General features: G+C 45.0%; 1 protein-coding gene across 1 annotated transcript in view; it reads left to right on the top strand.

The window, feature by feature from the left end:
* The first annotated feature begins 3,651 nt into the window (after positions 1 to 3,651).
* The window catches only part of LOC143957208 (uncharacterized), a 165,529-nt gene continuing 144,665 nt past the window's right edge, over positions 3,652 to 24,515 (top strand). The window contains exons 1-8 of the mRNA XM_077467352.1: positions 3,652 to 3,741; positions 6,603 to 6,734; positions 6,859 to 6,956; positions 7,037 to 7,136; positions 7,243 to 7,353; positions 7,646 to 7,747; positions 8,137 to 8,265; positions 10,475 to 11,303. Coding sequence (XP_077323478.1) covers positions 3,696 to 3,741; positions 6,603 to 6,734; positions 6,859 to 6,956; positions 7,037 to 7,136; positions 7,243 to 7,353; positions 7,646 to 7,747; positions 8,137 to 8,265; positions 10,475 to 11,303 — 1,547 coding nt within the window. The 5' untranslated portion in view covers positions 3,652 to 3,695. The remainder of the gene's footprint in view (positions 3,742 to 6,602; positions 6,735 to 6,858; positions 6,957 to 7,036; positions 7,137 to 7,242; positions 7,354 to 7,645; positions 7,748 to 8,136; positions 8,266 to 10,474; positions 11,304 to 24,515) is intronic.

Here is a 24,515-nt window from a genome sequence, read left to right as displayed (position 1 = left end):
GGACCTCCAGAGGATGGAAGAGGCTTTGGAGAAGTCCTGTAGGTGAGCATGGGAGGAGGTAACAAGGTAGTTGGATATAAGGAGGCTTTAGTAAGAGAGAAGAGGATAGTTTTGGTGAACTTTTGAGATGAGGTTGGAGATATAGCTCAGGACAAAGTTGTGAATGGTGTATGTACAGTATCTCACAAAAGTGAGTACCAGGGTTGCCAACTTCCCGCAGCATTTTTTACTGACAAAACATGGACAATTTACTGGCGGAGTACATTTTTTACTGGCAACCTGAGAAATTACACAACTCCTATGAAAAACAAACACAGTGAGTATTTAAACAGTATAAACATGATATGGAAACACTAAGGCCGCGTACACACGCGCGGACTGTTCGCCCAACTTTGTCCGTCCAACAGTTTCGGCAAACAGTCCGCTCAAACTTAGCATGGACGGACATGGCCACACACGACGGACGAACAGTTTGCTGAAACCGTGCGCGATGACGTGAACGGCACGCACGACGGGACGAAAAATACGACGTCCTATACACTGCATTATAGCTTTCGGCGTGAAAATCCTTTCTGAGCATGCGCGCAACTTTGTTTGACGAACAAGCCTACACACGAGCGGACTGTTTGCTGAAACAAGGTTTCAGCGGACAGTTTTACGGAATTTCCGAAAAACCTTGTCCGTCCAACTGTCCGCTGAAACTGTCCGCTGAAAGCCCACACACGAGCGGACTGTCCGCCCAAACACTGTTCAGCGGACAAAGTTGGGCGAACAGTCCGCACGTGTGTACGCGGCCTGACAATACCTATGTAGCACTGACCCACGAAGGAGCTGCTGGTTTTTATTGGGCTTACCATTACCTCACCTGCTCTCCTCTCCGTCCTAGGGGGTCCCGTTGGAAAATAGCCCAAAGAATGTTAATTCCGACACTTAGTCCTTTTTCAATATTTATTTGGGATAAACACAAAGTCCTTCAATAGAGGGTTGTGGGGAGTTCAGGTACCTGGTAATTATGCGTGTTAGAGGTATTTTCCCGATCCAGAGGACAACAGCTTCCACAGACTGGATTCAGCAACCACTGGATAGGTTTCTCTCACCAACCTAGCAGCTGGTGAGGTGCTCAGCAAAAAGTCTCTGCCACAGACTTGTAAATTTAGATGGAACTTCTTGTAATATTAACCTCTTCCCGCCCAGCGTATGCAGATCTGCGTACTCGGCTTCCGGGGGTTATATCGGGATGATGCCCGCACCTGCAGGCATCATCCCGGTAACGTTTTTTTACAGCGAGCGATTGGCTATCCTGCCATAACAACCGAAGCGGCTAAAAGCTGCAGGAGCGGGAGGGGACGTCCCCCCCTCCCGCCACCTCCCGCCGCTGTTACCGGTGCTCCCGCTCAGTCGGGAACACCGATTCAAGCTTCGATGCCTCCGGCTGCTGGGGAGGAACTGGAATGAAGCCTGTAATCGGCTTCATTCCAGTATCCTAATAGTAAACACGGAAGCAACGTCATGACGTCACTTTCGGTTTACTTGGCTGCCAATGGCGCCGGTTTTAAAAAAATATACAGTATTCAGAATCTCCGTTTTCGGTGATCTGAATACTTTGAAGTGTAAAGAGTACCTGTCACCACCTATTACTGTCACAAGGGATGTTTACATTTCTTGTGACAGCAATAAAAGTGATCAAATTAAAAAAAAAACTATTTATTCATTTTAAAATAAAATGCATACAGAAGTCGCGCTCCCACATATGTAAACAGTGTTCAAATCACGCATGTGAGGTATCGCCGCGATCGTCAGAGCGAGAGCAATAATTCTAGCCCTAGACCTCCTCTGTAACGCTAACCTGGTAACCATAAAAAAAATTTAAGGCGTCGCCTATTGAGATTTTTAGGTACCGTACTTTGTCGTCATTCCACGAGAGCGTGCAATTATAAAGTGTGACATGTTTGGTATCTATTTACTCGGCGTAACATTATCTTTCACATTATGTAAAAAAATTGGGCTAATTTTACTGTTTCTTTTTTTTTTTATTCATGAAAGTGTCCCTTTTCCCAAAAAGTTGCGTTCAAAACACTGCTGCGCAAATACCGTGTGACATAAAATATTACAACAATCGCCGTTTTATTCTCTAGAGTCTCTGCTAAATAAATATATATATATATATATATATATGTTTGGGGGTTCCAAGTAATTTTCTAGCAAAAAATATGGATTTTAACTTGTAAACACCAAATGCCAAAAATAGGCTTAGTCATGAAAGGGTTAAAGAACTGTCACACAGTACCTGTTTCCTTCAGTTGACCCTGCGATACTGTATGGTTGATGACCCGGGTTGCGTCCTCCAACCGAGTCTCACGGCTCCTCCAGAGATACCAGCCTTGATGCTCGGTCCTCTCCTGGAAAATTCCTCCAGTCGCTTGGCTTCTCCCCGCAGGTGAGATAGCACAGGACCACTCCTGGATCAGTAGACCCCATGACTTCTGGGTCTAACATTTCAGTTGCAAATCCTCTGGCCCGTCGGCCCCGAGGCACAGGAACATGCAGCACACACCCCAAGGCCAGGAGAGCCACAAGGTCAGGATAGCGAACCCCGGAAAAGGAACCCAACAAAACGGCGTCAGTACCCTAAATACCCCCACCCAGAATGCACAGCGTGTGAACCACTCCCACTGAGCTATCTCCGAGCAAAGGTGGTATCCAATGCATCCAGTCTTGTTGCATTTCTACACCCACCGGTGGTGACAGCGACACCCACGGTCAAGTGGAAACCAACACAACCCAGCTGAACTGGTACAGAAACCAGAACTTTGGAATAATTAACCTGAGCCAAACTGCAGCTTCAGGCAACTTAAATTTAAAAAGAAACAATAGCGTCTGCTCATTAGGACCTAGAACAAACTAATTTGCTTGATTTACACTAAAAACATCAACTCAGCATGAAATGATAAGCCCCTGATATTTACTGGTAGTTGAAATAAAAATCACAGATTTTAACAAACTGTCAGTAAATTTACTAGCGGTTGGCAACCCTGGTGAGTACACCCCTCACATTTTTGTAAATATTTTTTTATATCTTTTCATGTGACTCATTTGTGTGTCTCAAAATACATTTTACTGTATTTCTTTCCTAAAAATATGTATAGTATGAAAAGTTGCGCAAATATTTTGTCACACATAAAATGCAGTTGCTGCCATTTTATTCTGCAGTGCCTCTGTTTTTGGAAAATATATATATATCGTTTGGGGTGTTCACGTGGTTTTATAGTAAAAAAATAAATAAAAAATGTGCGAGAAACTAAAAAGAAAATTGTCCCTGTAGACAAGTGGTTAACAGAACATGTCTACAGCAGGAGGTGCCTATCTATTCACTCCGCTGGGCGTCACTATGGTAACCAGGAAAGCAGCTGGGCGGTCGTGGAACGCACAGAGCGGAAGTGCAGAGCCACAGGGCGGAAACTATTGTTCCTGAGCTGCCTAGTAAGAAGATCCCGCCTACTGAATTATAATCACAGCTAACGCTAGAGGGCGATGGTTAGAACAAAGCATTTCTTCCTGAAGCGGAGAGGCTGCCATTTTCCCTTAGTTCGGTCTCCATTCCTTTTCACGACATTGGCAGGCGGCGGCCATTTTTCTGTAGCTCCCTAGGAAAACACCAAAAAGTTACAACGACCTCCCTCTGCCTGCAGCAGCTGATGGCAGGGGGTGTGATGCTGGAGAGTGTGTTCTTTATGAGAAGAGGTAATAATGTTTGGTGATGGTCAGGCCAGGGGGTCCCCTTACTGGATATGGACGTGTGGTAGTCATGGGGGATTGTGTGGTCTTTTGGGGCAAGGGTGGGAACGGGTACTTCACCTAGGCTGGACTGTACATGACATATACATAGTGGGAGCCAGGGCAGAGCTACACTTATAGGTCAGGTTCCCAGCTCCCCCCACCCGTCACCAGGGGGCGTCTCCAGTCTGTCCCCGCCCTTCTTTCCCTATTTCCCCTCCCCCCATCTACCCCTCCTTCCTCTCTCTGCCCCCCGTCTACCCCTCCTTCCGCCTTCTCTGCCCCCTGTCTACCCCTCCTTCCTCTCTCTGCCCCCCTCCCCCCATCTACCCCTCCTTCCTCCCTCTCTGCCCCCTCTCCCTCTTGTCTACCCCTCCTTCTCTGCCCCCCTCCCTCCTGTCTACCCCTCCTTCTCTGCCCCCCGTCTACCCCTCCTTCCTCTCTGCCCCCCTCCCCGTCTACCCCTCCTTCTCTGCCCCCCGTCTACCCCTCCTTCCTCTCTCTCGGCCCCCCTCTCCCGTCTACCCCTCCTCCTCCTTCTCTTCCCCCCTCCCCATGTCTACCCCTCCTTCCTTCCTCCCTCCCTGCCCCCCTCCCCCCTGTCTACCCCTCCTTCCTCCCTCTCTGCTCCCCCCCTCCCCTTCCTCCGTCTACCCCTCCTTCCTCTCCCTCTGCCCCCCCTCTCCTGTCTACCCCCCTCCTCCTTCTCTGCCCCCCTCCCCCCATCTATCCCTCCTTCCTCCCTCTCTGCCCCCCTGGTCTCCCCTTCCTCTGTCTATTACTCCTTCCTCACTCTCTGCCCCCCCCCCATCTCCCCTTCCTCTGTCTATCCCTCCTTCCTTCCTCTATCTACCTCCCTCTCTGCCCCCCTGGTCTCCCCTTCTTCTGTCTACCCCCCCCCCCCCCCCCGTCTTCTGTCCTGACCTCAACACAATTCTCCCGAGTCTTCTTTCTTCCTCTCATCATCTCCTCTTCCCTTCTATTGTCTTAAACTGGCCATACACCAGTAGATTTTTAACGATTCATATAGAAATTCACAGAACATTCCATCAGTTCATGAATGCCATTCTAAAATTCTTCAAAAGTTTCTTTGCTTTTAACATTTGATTATGGAACATAGGGACTTCAAAAACCACATACACTGTTAGGAAATTTTTCTCCAACAAATTTCTATCTTGCTCCTTTGAATTTCCTCATCACTGTGGTTGAATATGAATGTCGCTTTTACCCCAATAATGATTAGAAAGTCGAATAGGTCGAACTAGTGTATGGTAGAGCTGCATGATTCTGGATAGAATGAGAATCACATTTTATTTTTTTCGTTTAGAATAAAGATCATGATTCTCTCACGTAACATCATCTTTCACAATATGCAAAAAAATTGGGCTAACTTTACGGTTTTTATTTTTATTTTTTTAAATTCATTAAAGTGTATTTTTTCCCAAAAATAATGCGTTTGAAAAGACGGCTGCGCAAATACAGTGTGACATAAAATATTGCCACGACCGCTATTTTATCTTCTAGGGTCTCTGCTAAAAATATCTATATAATGTTTGGTGGTTCTAAGTAATTTTCTAGCCAAAAATACTGATTTTAACTTGTAAACAACAAGTGTCAGAAAAAGGCTTAGTCTTTAAGTGGTTAAACTGCCCTCATCTATAAACAGAAGTTCATTCTTGATCCGAAAGAAGGAAATGTTACAATGTTTCTCTTTATCTCTGCCCAAGCATGTTGTGATAGACTTGGCAGGCTGCCTGTTTTTATTTTATTTGTATTTACTTTGACAGCTGTCGGCTTGAGCAGAGAACTCTTTCCTCTGAATCGAGGAAATGCTGTGATCATGGGGGGTGGGGTTGAATCGCAATCTCGATTCTTTAACCACTTGCTTACTGGGCACTTAAACCCCCCTCCTATTCAGACCAATTTTCAGCTTTCAGCACTGTCGCACTTTGAATGACAATTGCGCGATCATACAACACTGTACCCAAATGAAATTTGTATCATTTTTTCCCCCCAAATAGGGGGGGGGGGAAGTTTGGTGGTATTTGATCACCTGTGCAATTTGTTTAAAAAAATCTGACCGAATGTTGAAAAAAAAATGTTTTTTTTTTCTTTTAAAATTTTATAACGGGTCATTTTTTGTCCGTCATTGATGTACGCTGACGAGGCAGCACTGATGGGCACCGATAGGTGTCAGTGATGGGCACTGATCGGTTACACTGATAGGTAGCATTTCTAGGTGGCACTGATTGGCACCACTAGGGCATTGATAGGTGGCACTGGTGGGCATCGATAGGTGGCACTTGTGGGCATAATTACTCAATAAATGAGGCATAATTGCCTCTTTCTTTTTGGGACCGATGTCCGGTGATTGGCTTTTTTTTTCTCCTCCGCTGTCAGCGTGAGGAAAAAAAAAAAAGGATCACCGAGCTTTTGTTTACATCTTGTGATCAGCTGTCATTGGCTGACAGCTGATCACATGGTAAGGGGCGGGACTCAGTGATCAGTGACTCGGTGATCACAGCGCTCGCAGGGAGTGTGCACAGGGGAGGCCATCATATGACGGCCTCCCGGAAATTCACATCCGCACTGTGGCCATCATTCGGCCATAGCGCGGATGCCAGGAGGTTAACGATTAATTGTGCAGATCTTGTGTATGGCCAGCATTACTTTATTCCCCCATTTCTTCTTTCTCTGCCATTTAAGACTTTTCTTAACCTATCTGAGCCTTTGTTTTTGGTCCATTTATTGGAAGTTAAACTGAAAGATCATAAATTATTGGCGCTTTACATACCGTATTTATATCCTTTTTATTCTACCTATTGCAGCCATATCGTTACAGATCTGTGTTTTTTCTAAGTATGAGCTTTCACGTACCAAGAAGTGGGAGTATATAGAAGGACACGAGGATCTCTACAGGGATATCATGATGGAGAACCAACCGCCCCTCACATCACCGGGTAAGAGGAGACCCTCATTTCTTATAAAGGAGAGAAGAGTATTGAGGATCCACCTAGATACACACATCCTCTGATATAAATATATAGAAACAATGTATTCAGTCAGTGTGTGTGTTTCCTACAGATAGATCCAGTAACAGAAATCCCCCAGAGAGATGTCCCCGTCCTCTGTATTCCCAGGACTCCACACAGGAACATCAGGAGATCCCTCAGGAGGATCAGGTAGGAAGGAATGGGGATCTTAATTTTAAAATGATTGAGTTATTAAAAAAACACTGACTGACTAATTCATTTTTGCCAAGGGTAAAAGCCTATTTCATGTTAAAGATGAAGCAGAGGAGACGGATATGGAGGGTGATGAGCCATGTAAGGAAGACAAAATCTCTCCAAAGATCCGCACAGGTTAGTAATAAAGAAGACCAGTCCCCCCCCCCCCAAAACACACACACTCTCCGGGGTCTCTCATACATCTCAGTACAGGGGGCTTCACTCTCATCTTTATTCACAGACCCCAGAGACACCAGAGAAACTCAGGGAGACGTCAAAAGCGAAGAGGAGGAACTACATATAATAATTAAAGAGGAGGAAGAGGAGAACGTTCCTCCAGAGATCAGCACAGGTGAGTAATAAACACTAAATCCAGAGAAGAGTCTCAGATTCTCCTTGTTCAGTCACTACAACAATCTCTTCTCCTCCCCCCTCCTCTGTCAGTAGACAGTAATGGGGAGACAGTATGTGCCCAGTGGGGGAGTCAGGAGACATTAGACTCTATTAGACTCCGGCTCTCCTCCTCACATCATGTCATTGTGTGTTACCAGCCAAGAGACGTGACCAGTCTCCCCCCACACACACTCTCTGGGGTCTCTCATACATCTCAGTACAGGGGGCTTCACTCTCATCTTTATTCACAGACCCCGGAGACACCCAGAGATGCATCAAAAGTGAAGAGGAGGAATTACATATAATAATTAAAGAGGAAGAAGAGGAGAAAGTTTCTCCAGAAATCAGCACGGGTGAGTAATAAACATAAATCCAGAGAAGAGAATCCCAGATTCTCCTTGTTCAATCACTACAACAATCCTTTTTTTTTTTTGTTTATTTCTTTAATGGCACTTCAAACAAAAAAACCTGCAAAAGCGCACTTGGCTCAGTGTCAAAAAAGGTACATAAGCTACTTTGGTGCCAAACGCGTTGCGTCCCTCAGGTGTTAATGCAGTCTCAATCCAGAGAAGAGTCTCAGATTCTCCTTGTTTAGTTACTACAACAAAATCTCTTCTTCTCATCACATCATGTCATTGTGTGTTACCAGCCAAGAGACGTGACCAGTCTCCCCCCACACACACTCTCTGGGGTCTCTCATACATCTCAGTACAGGGGGCTTCACTCTCATCTTTATTCACAGACCCCGGAGACACCAGGGAGACGCCAAGAGATATTACTGAAGAGGAAAAAAAGGAAGAGGAGGAAGAAGAGGATGAAGTAGAACCTGTAAAAATCGAAGAGGATGACATGTTTCCAGAGATCGGTACAGGTGAGTAATGAACATTAAACAAATAAAGGAGCCTCTCTTCCCCCCCCCCCCCCCCATTTCATTAAAGGGCATCCAAACCCAAGATTAAAATGTGATACGCTATTTTACCAAAAGTATTGGGGCACTTGCCTTTACACACACATGAACTTTAATGGCATCCCAGTCTTAGTCTGTAGGGTTCAATATTGAGTTGGCCCACCCTTTGGAGCTATAACAGCTTCAACTCTTCTGGGAAGGCTGTCCACAAGGTTTAGGAGTGTGTCTAAGGGAATGTTTGACCATTCTTCCAGAAGCGCATTTGTGAGATTAGGCACTGATGTGGACGAGAAGGCTTGGCTCGCAGTCTCCGCTCAAATTCATCCCAAAGATGTTATATCGGCTTAAGGTCAGGACTCTGTGCAGGCCTATACAGGTCCTCCACCCCAACCTCACTCATCCATGTCTTTTGTGTGTGATTGGCTGCAGCCGAACAGCAGGTTTCAGTCTAAATCATTGGCTGAAATCTGCTGCCAAACTCATGCTGTGACCAATTACAGCACAGGTCGGCAGGGGGCACGCATTTGCCAAACCCAAATCTAAAAGAAGGCCAGTCAAGAATATATATGTGGGTTGTGTCTGTACCTGCCACCCATTCGCAGTATATTTACTGTGCTCGTTTGACAGGTGGTTAAACATGCCCTTAACAGTCCCTGCCACTGCTGTTACCACCATATAAAAATTCCAGCTGCTTTGCTGTTATGCCAATCCCTGGGCTTCATTACTTTACAAACCCAGAACAAATGTGGAGATGAGGAAAAAGATGCAGCATGGTTTGGTGTTGACAATGGCAGTGTACGGTGATGCCTGGAAAGTCAACCCAAAGCCAAAGTCCTCTTCTGTGTGGTCCCTCCCTCCATTGGCCTTGGTAAATCTCTACCAGAGCTCCTCCAAGTGGTACTAATCCTTAATTGGATTAGATTATATTTATCCTTGTAAATTGTTATATTATCACCTTGTTCACTCTTGATAGAGGCTACAGAACAAAGTTGGTCAGATACTAAACTGCAGTATGGTAGGTTTGGCTTTTCCATAATGTTTGAAAGCACCATTGGTATAAACTGGAAGAGGGAAGGATTAGAGCCTCCATCAGGTTTCTATTACCATCTATGTCCTGGTTGAGTAGATTCCCCCTTACGTTCCTGTCAGGAGAGGAACTGATGGGGAAGCTCTCCGATTAGGACAAAATTATATTTTTAGTAAGTTGGGGAAGGGTTAAAGCTTCTGGCCATGTTTTTTTTACTGCCGGCAAGGCCTACCTTCACAAAATTGGCTGGACTTCAGAAGTAGGGGGATCGCGCGCGCACGTGCCTGCGCAGCGGCGCGATCCCAATGCGCTTGTGTCACCCAGACACGGTGCATCTCGGATCGGCAGGAGGGCTCTGCTATTGGCCCTCCTGATCACATGACGGCTGTGTCCAATCACGGCCATCATGTGATGTAAACAAACAGCCAGTTGCTAGGCAATCAGCTCTTCTCACACGGAAGTCGTCACTGATGAGAGGAGAGCGGATCCCCGCATCCAGCTGGTGATCAGTGAGTATGAGCTGTTTTTTACAGCTTTTCACTCACTGATCACCAGTCTAGTGAAAACACACAACACACCACACAGTGTAAACACAATGTCCCCACACATGTCCCCAAAATACACATGTCCCCAAATAATGAAAACACATGTCCCCCACATATGTCCCACTAAAATCACATGTCCCAATGATTATCTGCACACATATGTACATGATCATTTGCGTACATATGTCCGTGATCACACAAACCAATTATTATACACTTAACCAAATTTTTTTTACCAAAGATATGTTGCAGAATACATTTTGGCTTAAATTTATGACAAAATTAGATTTTATTGGATTTCTTTTAAAATAGAAAGAAGAAAATATTGTTTTTTTTTCCAAATTTCTGCTCTTTTTTTCGCTTATATCGCAAAAAATAAAAAACGGAGTCGTGAATAAATACCACCAAAATAAAGCTCTATTTGTGCAAACAAAATTATACAAATTTCATTTGGGTACAGCGTAGCATGACCACGCAATTGTCATCGAAATTGCGAGTGCGCTGAAATCTGAAAATTGGGTTGGGAAGGAAGGGGGCGAAAGTGCCCTGTATTGTAGTGGTTAATGCACTGTATGTCCCCCCCACTTTTTATTTTCTCCAGATGGACGGTACACCAAGATCCCGGATCTGGATCCCGATCCTCCCAGTGTGGATCCATTACTCGGTCCAACGAGGTGTTCTAAGAACTTCCCTTGCTCTGAGTGTGCAGAACGTTTTTCTAAGCGATCAGAACTTCTTGCCCATGAGCGAATTCATGTAAGGGAACGCCTTTTCTCCTGTTCTAAATGCAGCAAAGTCTTTACCCAAAAAGCCCACCTGGTAAAACATGAAAAGGTTCACTCTGATGAGAGGCCATACTCGTGTTCTCAGTGTGGAAAGTCCTTCTCAGATACGGCCATCCTGGCCCAGCACCAGAAGTTCCACTCAGGGGAGAAGCCATACCTATGCTCGGAATGTGACAAATGTTTCACGCAGAAAGGCGATCTTGTTAAACATCTCAGAATTCACACAGGGGAGAAACCATTTTCCTGCTCGGAGTGCGGGAAGTGTTTTACGCAAAAAGGAGACCTCGTCAAACATCTCAGGATCCACACAGGATTGAAACCATACATCTGCTCTTACTGCAGCAAACCCTTCCCGGTCAAAGCCCGTCGGGATCGGCACGAGTTAATCCACACGGGGGAGAAACCATATTCATGCTCCATCTGTGGTAAACTTTTTGCACTGAAAGATTTTTTGGTCACGCATGAAAGGACCCACACTGATGAGAAGCCGTATTCTTGTTCTGTATGCGGGAAACGGTTCACTCAAAAGTCAAACCTGGCCACACACGAAAGGACTCACACAGGGGAAAAGCCTTTTTCCTGCTCAGTTTGCAGCAAGAGTTTTAAAAGGAAAACCTCTCTGATCGCCCATCAGTATTTGCACCAGTGAAGGTGTGACGAGAGACCAAGGACACTTATGACTTTTGGGACAAGCTGGTAATTCTTGGTTTCAATCAATTGCACTTGATCTGTAATGCTGAAGACATTTGTAGCTTATCAAAGCCACGTCTTCATACCCAAGCATTTCCATTCACATGGGTAGCACTGACACCTTAAAGTGGTTGTAAAGGCTGAAGGTTTTTTACCTTCATGCATCCCGAGAAGAGGAGGATTGGGGCTGCTCTGTGCAAAAACCATTGCACAGAGCAGGTAAGTATGATATGTTTATTATTATAAAAAAATCCAATCACCATGGAATGTGTCGAGGAGATGTTGGCTGGAGTGTCAGTAAAAGTCTGAAGGATCTTTAACCACATGAGGACCTAGGGGAAACCAGCATAGGCAACTGTATACAGTTATGAGCGGATATTGTTAGTCCGCTCCGATACTAACCAACAAAATGCCCGCCCTTGCCGCGGCGATAACTTTTTCCTCGTTACTTGCTGTTGTGTCAAAACAGCAAAGTCTTCATGTACCAGAGTGTGTACCCACTTGCCGGTATTGTGTCAAAACGGCAAGTCCTCAAAAGCTCCAATTAATGGTGGTTTACAGTAACCGGAAATGACGTAATTGGAGATCTTGATGAATTGGCTATTAGACAGAACATGGGTGTTCTATCGAATAGTGCATCCCTGTCAGATGATGCCTCTAATGATCTGCGCATGTGCAGTACGCAACGTCACTCCAGCTGATATGTTGATCAGCAGGCGTGACGTCAACACTGCGCATGTGTAGACCGTCTGAGGCATTATCCGACGATCTGCAAAGGAAGAGTGTAATCGTCAGATTCTGCCTGCCTGGCTGTCTGCTAATGCGGGAGAATTGACCGATCATGTTGGATTTGGGTGTGTTGCAGGGCTGGCCACTGTCCTTCAACACACCAAAACCCGCCCTGCAACACAGCGAGAATGTAATCGACAATTCTCCCACATGAGCAGAGAGGCAGAATTTGATTACATTTTTCCTTTGCAGATCGTCGGATAATGTACTATTCAATAGTACATTACGGCATGTTCAACCCTCTTCCTGTCCAGGCCAGTTTTCATTGTTTAGCATTGTGACATTGACTGACAATTACACTGTCATGCAAAACTGTACTCAAATTAATTCTATATCTTATTTTTATTTATTTTTTCTAAGCAGATAGAGCTTTCTTTTTGTGGTATTTAACCACTAAAGGTTTTTTACTCCCTTCATGACCAGACAATTTTTTGCTATTCAGCATTGCGCTAATTTAACTGGCGATTAGTCAGTCATGCAACACTGTACCCAAATTACATTTATACCCTTTTATTCACAAAAATAGAGCTTTCTTTTGGTGGTATTTGATCACCACTAGGTTTTTAATTTTTTTAGATAAATGAAAAAATACTGAAATATTAGAAAACAAAAAAAAACAATATTTTTGACTTAAAACATGTTGAATAAAAAATGTTATTTCTTCGTAGATTTAGGCCAAAATGTATTCTGCCACATGTCTTTGGTAAAAACCAAACTGCGTTTTTGGAGACACTAGTATTGTTCTGATTGTGATACTAATATACTAGTGATAGGCTATACTAGTAATGGCGGTGATCAGTGAGTGTGATCTTTGATAGTGGGACTGTGATCGAGTGGCGGCCAATCTGGCATTAAAAGACACTAGCTGGGAGGGACACCTAACTGACACTGATTTCACTAGTGACAGTGATAGTTACATTAAAAAAAGACACAAGTTAATCTAGTTCATTGATTCAGTAATAGTGCTCATACATGCACTAGATGGCACACAAAGGACCCAAAAATGCATCTTAGCCCTTGTACACACGGTTGGAGATTCCGACAACCAAATCCGTCGGATTTTATCCGAAACTGTTGCATACACACGGTCGGACGAAGTTGTCGGAAAATCCGATTGTTCAGAATGTGATGACGTTATTTCGTTACAACGGGACTATGTTCAGGCTAGTAGCCAATAGCTTTGATGTAGAAATTTGATCTGAGCATGCGTGGCACTTTGTCCGATCGGAATTCTCTACACATGATCGGAGTATGTCCGATCGGAGCATTTTGTCGGAAAAAATATTTCCGGCAAGTTGAAAAATTTGGTCCGATGGATATTCCAACGGAAACAGTCCGATGCAGACCACACACAGTCGGAGTATCCGACAAAACGCTCCGATCGGACACATTCCGTCGGAATCTCCGATCGGGTGTACAAGGGCTTACAGTGGTTGTAAAGCCAAAATGTTTTTTAACCTTAATGCATTCCCTTCATTAAAGTAAAAAAAAATATTTTATAGCTTTCTGTCCTCCCCTTCCCTGTGTGGGGGAGAAAAGATCCAGCACTGGTCAAGGCTACCTCTCTTTTTATTCACACAGGGATTCAGGCTCCTGCTGCTATCAAATGCAGTGACCAGGGATTGCGTCAAAACTAGGTACCTGCTCCCCTTGCCAATGTGTGCCCAAAGGTGCTAGAGGAGGTGGAAAAGATGAACATTCTTTCGAGGACAGGAAGGTGTACCTCTTGGACAAAGAGCACAGCAGGTCCTTTTAGAGCAATGTTTCTCAACTCCAGTCCTGAAGTACCTCCAACAGGTCACGTTTTCAGGCTTTCCATTATTTTGCGCAGGTGATTTGATTAGTTTCACTGCCTTAGTAATTACCACAGCCGTTTCATCAGAGGGGAAATCCTGAAAACATGACCTGTTGGGGGTACTTGAGGACTAGAGTTGAGAAACATTGCTCTAGATCAGGGGTCTCTAACTGGCGGCCCTGCAGCTGTTGCGAAACTGCAAAAAGTCCCATTATGTCTGTGCCTGTGGAAGTCATGCTTGTAACTGTCAGCCTTGCAATGCCTCATGGGATTTGTAGTTTTGCAACAGCTGGAGGGCCGCCAGTTTGAGACCCCTGCTCTAGAAGCTTGAAGGAGGGCAGTTACTTCATACTGGAACTTCCACATATAATGCTGTTATAACATGTCTACCCAGACAATTTGACATCAATTCACAGTTTCACCTCCATATGAATCGAAAGATCAACTACGATGCAGAGTTCCTGACACCAGTGATGGAAATATGTACTGTAACTAGAACAACTACACGTTCCATGGTGCCTGGATTAATGTGCTACTTGGGGTATTTGCGTGATACTCACTAGAACTAAAGAAGTTGCTAAAATTAGCTACGAAATGTCTCCAACATTACAGAACAATTCCAATGAAATGTGACCAATTACTACTAGATATGACCTGGATAAATGAGAACATTCCCAGACTTTGCAACAACTTCAGATAGGAGTTCTCAAAGAGCCACACAGCTCAGTAGGGTAACGTCTCAGTAAATGTTTGTTTGTAAATGCCATGGACATGACCATCTTACGTAAGGCTGACCACTTTCTGAAAATGAGAAACCAACAAAAAAAATGGGGGTAGGAACTTTTAAGGGAAGGTTGGGGTAAGCAAGAGTTGCAGGTCCACAAGGAGATCACCAATAAGTAGCAAAATATGCTGTATTATGGGGTAGTCACTTTTGGATCCTTAAAGGGGTTGTAAAGGTTCGTTTTTTATTTTCCAAATAGGTTCCTTTTAAGCTAGTGCATTGTTGGTTCACTTGCCTTTTCCTTCAATTTCCCTTCTAAATGTTTTTTTTCATTGTCTGAATTTCTCACTTCCTGTTTCTCGCTTACTGAGGAGGAACAGGAAGTGAGAAATTCAGACAAAGAAAACAAAGAAAAAAAACATAGATAGGGAAATCGAAGGAAAAGGTAAGTGTACCAACAATGCACTAGCTTAAAGGAACCTATTTAGAAAATAAAAAACGAACCTTTACAACCCCTTTAATGGTTAAACCTTTTTGGCAGGAGGTTGGCCTTCTTCTTCCATTGTGATATACAAGGACTCCCATGTACTATAGACTCAATTGATTATGTAAACCACGGCTCAGTCATTGTTTCTCTTGCCTCTGTAAAAAAAAAGATTAAAGAGTTCACCCTAATGCCTTCATGATGGCTTAATTTAACATGAGGAATAGTCTTCAGCCACACCAATTGTGGTGGAAAGGTTTTCAGGGACAGTGGTTCGGCATGCAGTGGTGCAAGCAACTTTAGAAGAACTCCTGCCATGAAAGAGTCCGACTGATCCTCCAAGAGCGACATAATGGCCATCGGCCGCCCACATAGGAGCATAGGGAGCTTACCTGGTGATGATGATGTGAATTGGGGAGAGAAATTAGAGGCCCCTTTGGCAGTCTGCTGTCTAAAGTCAGTGGATAACTTCTCATGTATTGCTTAAGTCATGTATTATTAAGGTTGAGGGGTTCTGTGGACTCGTTGCCTAACATTACACAGCCATGGAGGGATACATTTAAGTCTCCAAGGGCACATGCATGCTTTGACTTTTGTTTTAAAGGGGTCTAATGATAACTCCAGCTCATTAGTACCACCATTCAGCAGATCCACAGACCATTGGAACCTCCATTCAGCAGATCACCAGCTCATTAGTACCCTTGTTCACCAAATCCCTGGCTCTTTAGTACCCCAGCTCTTCTGATGTTTTTTTGAAGCTTTAATGAGCCTTGGTAAATGCCCTGTGTGTGCATGCTGATTTTCTATTAAACCCTTCAAAATTTGCAGGTGCCATTAGTGAGCTTTGTCATAGACTTCTATGGAGGTTTTGGAGATGCTTTGAAGCACCAAGAAAGAGACACGGGGTATATTATTTTAAGCACAGCAAACATGTGTGAACAGGACTGTAAGGTGGCCATTATGTCCAATGCCACATTTTTTTAGGCAAGTGTAAATGAGCCCTAAGTGCTGAGTCTTTGCTTAGTGATCTCAGGGAAGTCAATTGGTTTCTCCACATCTGTGTAATGATGACAGGACCCTTTAAGATATTAAAGTCCATAAGAGATTGTAAACTGAACCACCATGTTTTTATCATTTAGTAAATCTTTTATTAAACATTTTTTGTGAGGAGCAAGTGCTACTATATCACAGATGGTTCACTTAGGCTACAGGTATTCTGCATTCCGGGCATATTTCCTCGAACGCTTGGGGCCTTAAACACGAGTACACATATTTCAGCCTGTCATAGATTCTGGATGCTGCATCTGTGCCTCCTGGGGTTGGATTCACAGAACCAAGTGCGAGTATTCTTAAAAGTTTATTTTCCCCCAAAATTGATATTTCAGCTTTCGTGGATGTTGTCGATATAAAACATCTGCATTGAGTTCCTGGCTCTCTATACCTACTTGCCCATTTTGAGAGGTCCCCAACATCTTTGTTCTGAGTTCCCAGGTCTGTAAACCTGATGTGTGTATTATGAGTAGGGATGGGCCGAACACCCCCTGGTTCGGTTTACACCAGAACACCTTGAACTGGCAAAAAGTTCTAGCGAACATGTGCACCCTGTTAAAGTCAATGGGACACAAAAATTAAAAATCAAAAGTCCTAATTTTAAAGGCTTATATGCATTAATGCCATAAAAAGTGTATGGTGACCCGGATACTGCCCTAGGGGACATGTATCAATGCAAAAAAAGTTTTTAAAACAATCATTTTTCAGGAGCAGTGATTTCAATAATGCTTAAAGCGAAACAATAACAATTAAATATCATGTCTGGGGGTCCCCTTAGTGTGCCTGTAAAGTGGCGCATCTGTGCGATGTATAGAACATGCTGCAGAAATAATGACATTTCCAAAGGAAAACATTTAATTCAAACTTGCTTGCGGCAGTAATGTATTGCCAGTGTTCTGGCAGATAGTGTCCTGCCATCATATAGTGTCCGAAGAAGAAGCTTCGGAAAACCTCCGAAGATGAACGGCGCCTGCGCCGTGAGTGGAGGTTGTAGCACCACCATCAAAGCAGACATAGGGTTGGAAAAATTAGAGGGCCCCTCGTGGGCGAGCTTCGCTCGCCACGCTTCAGGCTTGGCCTCTCTGTGCTTGGCTCTTTTATATTGCAACTCCAATGTCCACTTGGATGGTGGGGCTAGAACCTGGACTCACAGCGCAGGTGCCATTCATCCTCGGCTATTTTCGGAATCTGTGTGTGCTGTGTACTGCGCATCCGCAGTACACAGCGGACACTTTCCGATGGGGGACCTTATATGATAGGACACCGGCTCCTGGATAAATATATAGATGAAAAATCTATGAAAAAAAGGCATCGGTATCGTCCATCACACCACCTGACCGACCTGAAAAATAGAAAAACCATGAGGGCCTGGTATGGATTTGGGGGGGGGGGGGGGGAGGGGGGCCACGCCCTTTTTAAAAAAAAAAATTATTTTGTCATAGGGTTCTCCTTAATCACTTCAATACTGGGCATGTTCACCCCTTCCTGCCCAGACCAATTTTCATCTTTCAGTGCTTCAATTACTCAGTCATGCAACACTGTACCCAAACAAAATCTGTATAATTTTTTTTCCACCCAAATAGAGCTTTCTTTTGGTGATAATTTAATCACCATTGTGTTTTGTTGTATCGCAAAAAAGAAAAAAAAAAAACAAGTCAAAAAAGAGCAAAAGTTTTGAAACAAAAACAACACTTTTTTTTTATCTTCTATTATAAAATGTTGCAAATAAGTAATTTTTGTTCATAAATTTGGGCCAAACTTTATACCGCTACATATCTTTGGTAAAAAATAACCCAAATTATTCTATATTATTTAGTCTGTGTGAAAGTTATAGAGTCTACAAGCTATGGTGCAGATTATAAAAAATTGATAACACCAGATATACTGACGGCCTATCATTTCTTGAGTCCCTGAAATGTCAGTAGAGTACAAATAACCCCCCAAATTACCCCATTTTGGAAAGAAAACACCCCAACGTATATTCTATGAGGCAGGGGCTGCAGATAGGTACTCGGGTAATCTAATGGGCTGCAGGAGGGAGGGAGAGTTGCTGCTGGCATCATTTTGCAATGTGCTGGTGGAAAGTGGTTAAAAACCATACCAGACCCAAAGGGTCCCCCCATGCTGGTTTTTCTCCCAATTTATTTAAATTTACATTCTTGTACAATATTTTTTTTTAAATTTAGCTCTTAGCGGGGAAGCCTTAACAACCTATTGACTGTGCTCGGTGGGCGAACATCCCACTAAGTGCCCAGAAAGTTTAGGTGTTATGCGAGTACCTAAATGGGCGATGTTCAGGCCAAACTTATGCTCGACCCAAACCGTTCGCCCATCCCAGGTGGTACCTGAACACTGTAACTGCTCATAGTTACTCTTGTTGGGCACAGGAACATGCTGTTAAAAATGAGTAAAAAAAAAAAAAAATTGAAATTACATGCTCCTGTCAAACAGGTGTAGAAAAATTAGGCCTTGGGTCTTGGTGGTGCCCTAAACCAAAAATATTGTATGAAGCTAGCATAATCAAGATTCAGGAATAGGATAGGCAGTCTTCAAGGGATCACAGATCCCTAGCAAATTCAATCAGTTACATCAGCATCAGGGGCTTGATAGCTTCTGATCCAGGACTGATTTGTTTTGATAAACGTCAGCCTATCAACGGAGTCTGTGAACAGGCGCACTCTTTGATCCATCACAAACCCTCCAGCAGCACTGAATGTTCATTCAGGAAGCCTGCTGGATGCAGGACAGGCCAGTAGCTCGATTGCATATTGAGCAAGTTCTGGCCAGTGGGCCATCCTCAAGACCCAGTAACCCAGTGGATGCACAGTTGGAACGTTCTCCAAGTCTGCTCTTGCCCCTAGATATTCCTGCACCATATAAGGCAGACACTGCTGATGGTTGCTTAAATCTATCAGCCCTGGGAGCTGAGGACTAAAGAATTGTTTAAAGGAATTGGTCAGCCAGCAACCTTCTCCACCACTCTTCCTCTGACCAAATGAAGCCTCAGAAATACGTTGTCCATGGTAACCTCCCAGGGTCTGGAAAGGCGTTACACAAATTTTTCTTCAAGGTGACCTGAAGATGTTTCATCCTCTGCTCCCTCTGCAAAGGTAGGATGCTCTCTGCAACTTTACCCTTGTAACATGGATAAAGAAGGGTTGCCAGCCAGTAATGATCCCTCTCCTTGATACCACAAATCCTCGGGTCCTTTCACAGGCTTTGCAGAATCAGGGAGCCCATACAGCTTACGTATGAAGAGGCATGATATTCTGTGTTCTCTGGGTCACAAAGGATGACATTGCCAGGAACTACCTCCTCCCAACCACATACAGCGCCTTGGGTGTATTGGGAATGAAAACCATCTCTTGAAGACTGCTGTGTTATCTTCCACATCTATGCTGACATGATCCTCCTCCTCTTCCTCCTATGTGTTTGGTGGCCTTGCAGAAATGGTATCTGCATAAAAGGGGCCTTGAGAGGAAAGGAAGTCCTCCTTTTCCTCCTGCTGTTCTGCCTCAAGTGCCCTGTCCATGATGCCACGAAGCGTGTGCTCTAGCAGGCAGGCTAGAGGGACAGTGTCACTGATGCATGCATTGTCGCTGCTCACAATCCATGTGGCCTCCTCAAATGGTGACAGGACAGGCCAAGCTCCCCTGAGCCTGTCCTTGTGCCATACTCACACAGGTATTTGTTGATGGCCCTCTGCTGCATGTGCAGCTGCTGAAGCATTGCCAATGTTGAGTTCCACCTGGTGGGCATGTCATAAATGAGGCGGTTGGTGGGCAGGCTGAATTCCCATTGAATGTCAGCCAGTCATGAATTGGCATTGTATGACTGTCGGAAATGGCCACAGACTTTTCTGGCCTGCCTCAGAAGATCTTGTAAGCCTGGGTATCTGTTCAAGAAACGCTGAACCACCAAATTCAGGGCGTGTGCCAAGCATGGAACATATTTCAAGTGTCCCTGTTGGAGGGAGGAGAGAAGGTTGGTGCCATTGTCGCATACAACCATTCCTGGCTACGTCAACCACCTCTGAGCCTGCCCCTGCAGAGCTGACAGAATCTCTGCCCCAGTGTGGCTCTTGTCCCCTAGAAAGACCAACCGAAGCACCACATGTCATCTTTTAGCCTGACTGCTTGCGTAGCCTCTTAAACGCTTAGGCAGCACTGCTGGTTCAGAAGACAATTCAGCAAAAGTGGCCATAGAGGAAGAAGAGGAGGAGGGAGTGGAGCAGGCAGATGTATCAGAATCCCCACCAGCTTTTTGGAGGTGTGGTGGCGGAACAAGCTCCAACACTGAACCCTGTCCTGCATCCTTCCCAGCTGCCAGCAGTGTTACCTAATGTGCCATGAAGGAAATGTAATGTCCCTGACCATGCCTGCTGGACCATGAGTCAGTGGTAATGCGAACCTTGCTTCTGACTGCCCTGTCCAACAAGACCAAAACATTGCCTTCCACATGACGGTACAGAGCCAGAAAGGGTCTTACGTGAAAATAAATGTATTTTTGGAACCTGCCGCTGTGGCACAGCACATTCCACAAATTCATGAAAAGGGGCAGAGTCTACCAGATGAAAAAGCAGCAGTTATAGTGCTAGCAATTTGGCCAAGCTAGCATTTAGACGCGGAGCATCTGGATGGCTGGCACAGTACAGTATTTTTTTTTTTTTTTTTACGGTTCAGCAACTGGGGTAGTGGAATTTGCCTGGTGAAATCAACAGGTGGTGTACTGTTAACAGATTGGGTGCAAGTACTTGTGGCACCTATTGCTGTACCTTCATTCCTCAGTGAAGGTTTTTGAGAGGACTTGAGGTATAGTAGGGATTGAGATCCCAGACGAGGAGGAAGGAGAAGTCTGCGTTTTTTTTATGATGTGGGTGTTTCAGGTGCTGTTGCCAATGGACTGCATGGCGGGTCATCATATGTCTTATCAAGCATGTGATGCCCAAGCGGCTGATGTTCTGGCCACACTTGATCCACTTCAGACAGAGACTGCAAACAGACAGAACACGCCCTGGCAATGGACCGGCATTCTGTCCGTCACAGGTGCGGGGTCAGGAAGGCGGAGCTGTTGTGTATGGCAATGCGCGGACTGCAGTTCTAATGTAAGCTGTTACAGCGGGCAAACCCAGCTCTGTGATCAAGCTGGCTCTCCTCATCCTCCACACTCTCTTTGGCCATGATGATCTGGCCAGCCCCCTTTCCACGGGTGAGACTGCAATAATGAACACAGGTGTGGCTGCAATGATGGACAGAGGTAAAGCTGCAATGATGGACGCAGGTGAGGCTGCACGGTTGAAGCTGCAATGATGGACACAGGTGATGCTGAAATGATGGACACAGGTGAGGCTGCATTGATGGACATGGGTGAGGCTGCATTAGTGGGCACTGGTCACGCTGCGTTGATGGGCACAGGTGAGGCTGCATTGATGTGATAAAGTTATTAATTTTTATTTTGTTTAACTTAATTCTGCATAAAACATTTACGTATCATTTCATGAAAATTTATGAGGGCATGTTTAGGGGTGGGACAACTGGGGGTGAGTAACCCTTGAAGTGGTTGTAAACCCTTACAGACCACTTTGACCTACAGGTAAGCCTAGATTAAAGCTTACCTGTAGGTCCAAGAAATATCTCCTAAACCGTGTAGGTTTAGGAGATAAAAAGATAGGCACTACTGTCTACGGCGCATGCATAGTAACCCATTATGCTTTACCTTTACAGGGAAACAAAGAGGAAGTAAACCCATTAGGGTTTACTTCCTCTTTAAGGCCTGGCTTGTAGCTCAGGACTTGAAATTTTGAGCCCTGATATACTGTGCACCGCCTGCACTGTATTATATATTGTACACTGCCTGTACTGTATTATATATTGTACACTGCCTGTACTGTATTATATACTGTACACTGCCTGTACTGTATTATATACTGTACACTGCCTGCACTGTATTATATACTGTACACCGACTGCACTGTATTATATACTACACTGCTTACATGCTCTATCCACTAACTAACCTGCCTAATCTTTCTCCAGTCGCCACATTAACACTACATGCGGCCACCATGTAAGCAGCCTTATATAGTGTGGGGCATGGACTTAGCCTCTGAGCCATGATTGGTCAAAGGCACCCTGCCTTTGGCCAATCATGGTTCTGACAGTACATTGCACTGTAATTGGCCAAAGCATGCAGTTCAGGTGCATGATTAAACCAATCAGCAGCCGTTAATGTACCACGATCTTGCAGTGCATTATGAGGGCACTCATCGGCGTACGAACGTCCCACGAGCACCCCATATGTTCTTTTGTTCTACGAACAAGCAAACGCCAGATGTTCAAGTCGAGCTTACGTTTGACTCGAACATCGGGACCATCTCTAATTATGAGGGGTTCCTACTATCCCTGTGCTGAGTTGCTAGGTCTGCAAACCTGATGTGTGTGTTATGAGGGGTTCCCACTATCCCTGTGCTTAGTTCCCAGATCCACATTACTGCAGTGTCCTTGTGAGGGCTTCCCATCATCCTTTTTTCTTTTTTTTTTTATTCCCAGGCCTGCACATCTGCTGAGCCCAGTATGAAAGGTTCTCACCATCCCTGCGCTGAGTTCCAAGGTCTGCAAACATCATGTGCCCATTATGAGGGGTTCCCACCATACCCGGGTCTACACTACTGCTTTGTCATGATGAGGGATTCCCTTCATCACTGTGCTGAGCTCACAAGTCTGAACACCTGCTGTGCCCATTATGAGGGGTTCCCGACATCCCTGTGATGAGTTCTAAGGCCTACACACCTGCTTTGTCCGTTATAAGGGGTTCCCCCCATGCCTATGATGAATTCTCAGGCCTGCACACCCGCTTTGTCCATTATGAGGCGTTTCCACCATCCCTGCACTGAGCTCCCAAGTCTGAACACCTGCTATCCCCATCATGAGGGGTTCCCACCATCTCTATGATGAGTTCTAAGGCCTACACACCTGCTTTGTCCATTATAAGGGGTTCCCACCATCCCTATGATGAATTATCAGGCCTGCACACCCGCTTTGTCCATTATGAGGGGTTTACACCATCCCTGCACTGAGCTCCCAAGTCTGAACACCTGCTGTGCCCATTATGAGGGGTTCCACCATCCCTATGATGAGTTATAAGGCCTACACACCTGCTTTGTCCATTATAAGGGGTTCCCACCATCTCTATGATGAATTATCAGGCCTGCACACCCGCTTTGTCCATTATGAGGGGTTTCCACCATCCCTGCACTGAGCTCCCAAGTCTGAACACCTGCTGTGCCCATTATGAGGGGTTCCCACCATCCCTATGATGAGTTCTAAGGCCTACACACCTGCTTTATCCATTATAAGGGGTTCCCACCATCCCTATGATGAATTATCAGGCCTGCACACTTGCTTTGTTCATTATGAGAGGTTCCCACCATCCCTGTGCTGATTTGCCAAGTCTGGGTCTGCACACCAGATATTTCCATTATGAGGGGCTCTCACCGTCGCTCCTGGATTTTATTAAAATGATTATGAATGTAACATGAAGAGGGGGACCACACACACAGGTGGGAGCGAACATTCCAACCTCCCGAGTGGACTGGAACGCATCGAGTTTGAGGCCTATAGGAAGCCTGAGACTGACTCGGGCCCCCCAGCCTCCACCAATAAATAAACTATCACTGTTGGGTGGACTGGTCTTTCTTTAGGTGTGTCGTTGCACATTTTACATAAATATTTTTGGGTGATAAATTACCATTTTTTAAAGAGCAGCGGCATTCGTTGTCAATGGTGTAAGATCGAAAATGGCAGAATGTTACAGGTCAGTGTACGCCGATCGGTGGTGGTGAACTCTCTTAATATAGCAGACCCCTCTGAGATCTCTTCAGGAAACGCCAACCTTTCATTACACGGAACAACAGAGGAAAATTAGGTCTCTTCCCCTTGCAGGCAGAGCAGTGTACATTTTAAGACTGGATGGACAGTAGTAGAAATCCTTTCTTTTTTTTATATAGTGATTTGCCTAGAGTTGTACCCATTGATTTCCCAGCTAAAGGTCTGAGATGGGATTTATGTCATTGTTCTGACCCAACAGGTTTTATGTAAAGATTTTTATTCAGGTTTCTTAGATCGAGCCCTGCGCATGTGCCAAGCCAGCCCGGAAGTCGCTGGGCGGCCGTGGAACGCATACAACGAAAGCTCAAAAAAAGCGAAAATCGCTGCTCAGCGTGCTGCTTGGCAACCGGGTCCCGCCTCCTGACCCTGAGAGCTTCCCCGCAGCAGACGCTAGAGGGCGCGCACAAAACGAAACGTTTTCCCACTGGAGAGCGGCCGC

Source organism: Lithobates pipiens, unplaced genomic scaffold (genome assembly GCF_037356315.1).
Source record: "Lithobates pipiens isolate NorthernLeopardFrog02 unplaced genomic scaffold, aLitPip1_a1.2 Scaffold_51, whole genome shotgun sequence".
Taxonomy (NCBI): domain Eukaryota; kingdom Metazoa; phylum Chordata; class Amphibia; order Anura; family Ranidae; genus Lithobates; species Lithobates pipiens.
Note: the sequence above shows the minus strand (reverse complement) of the source record. Positions and strands in the feature narration are given on the sequence as shown.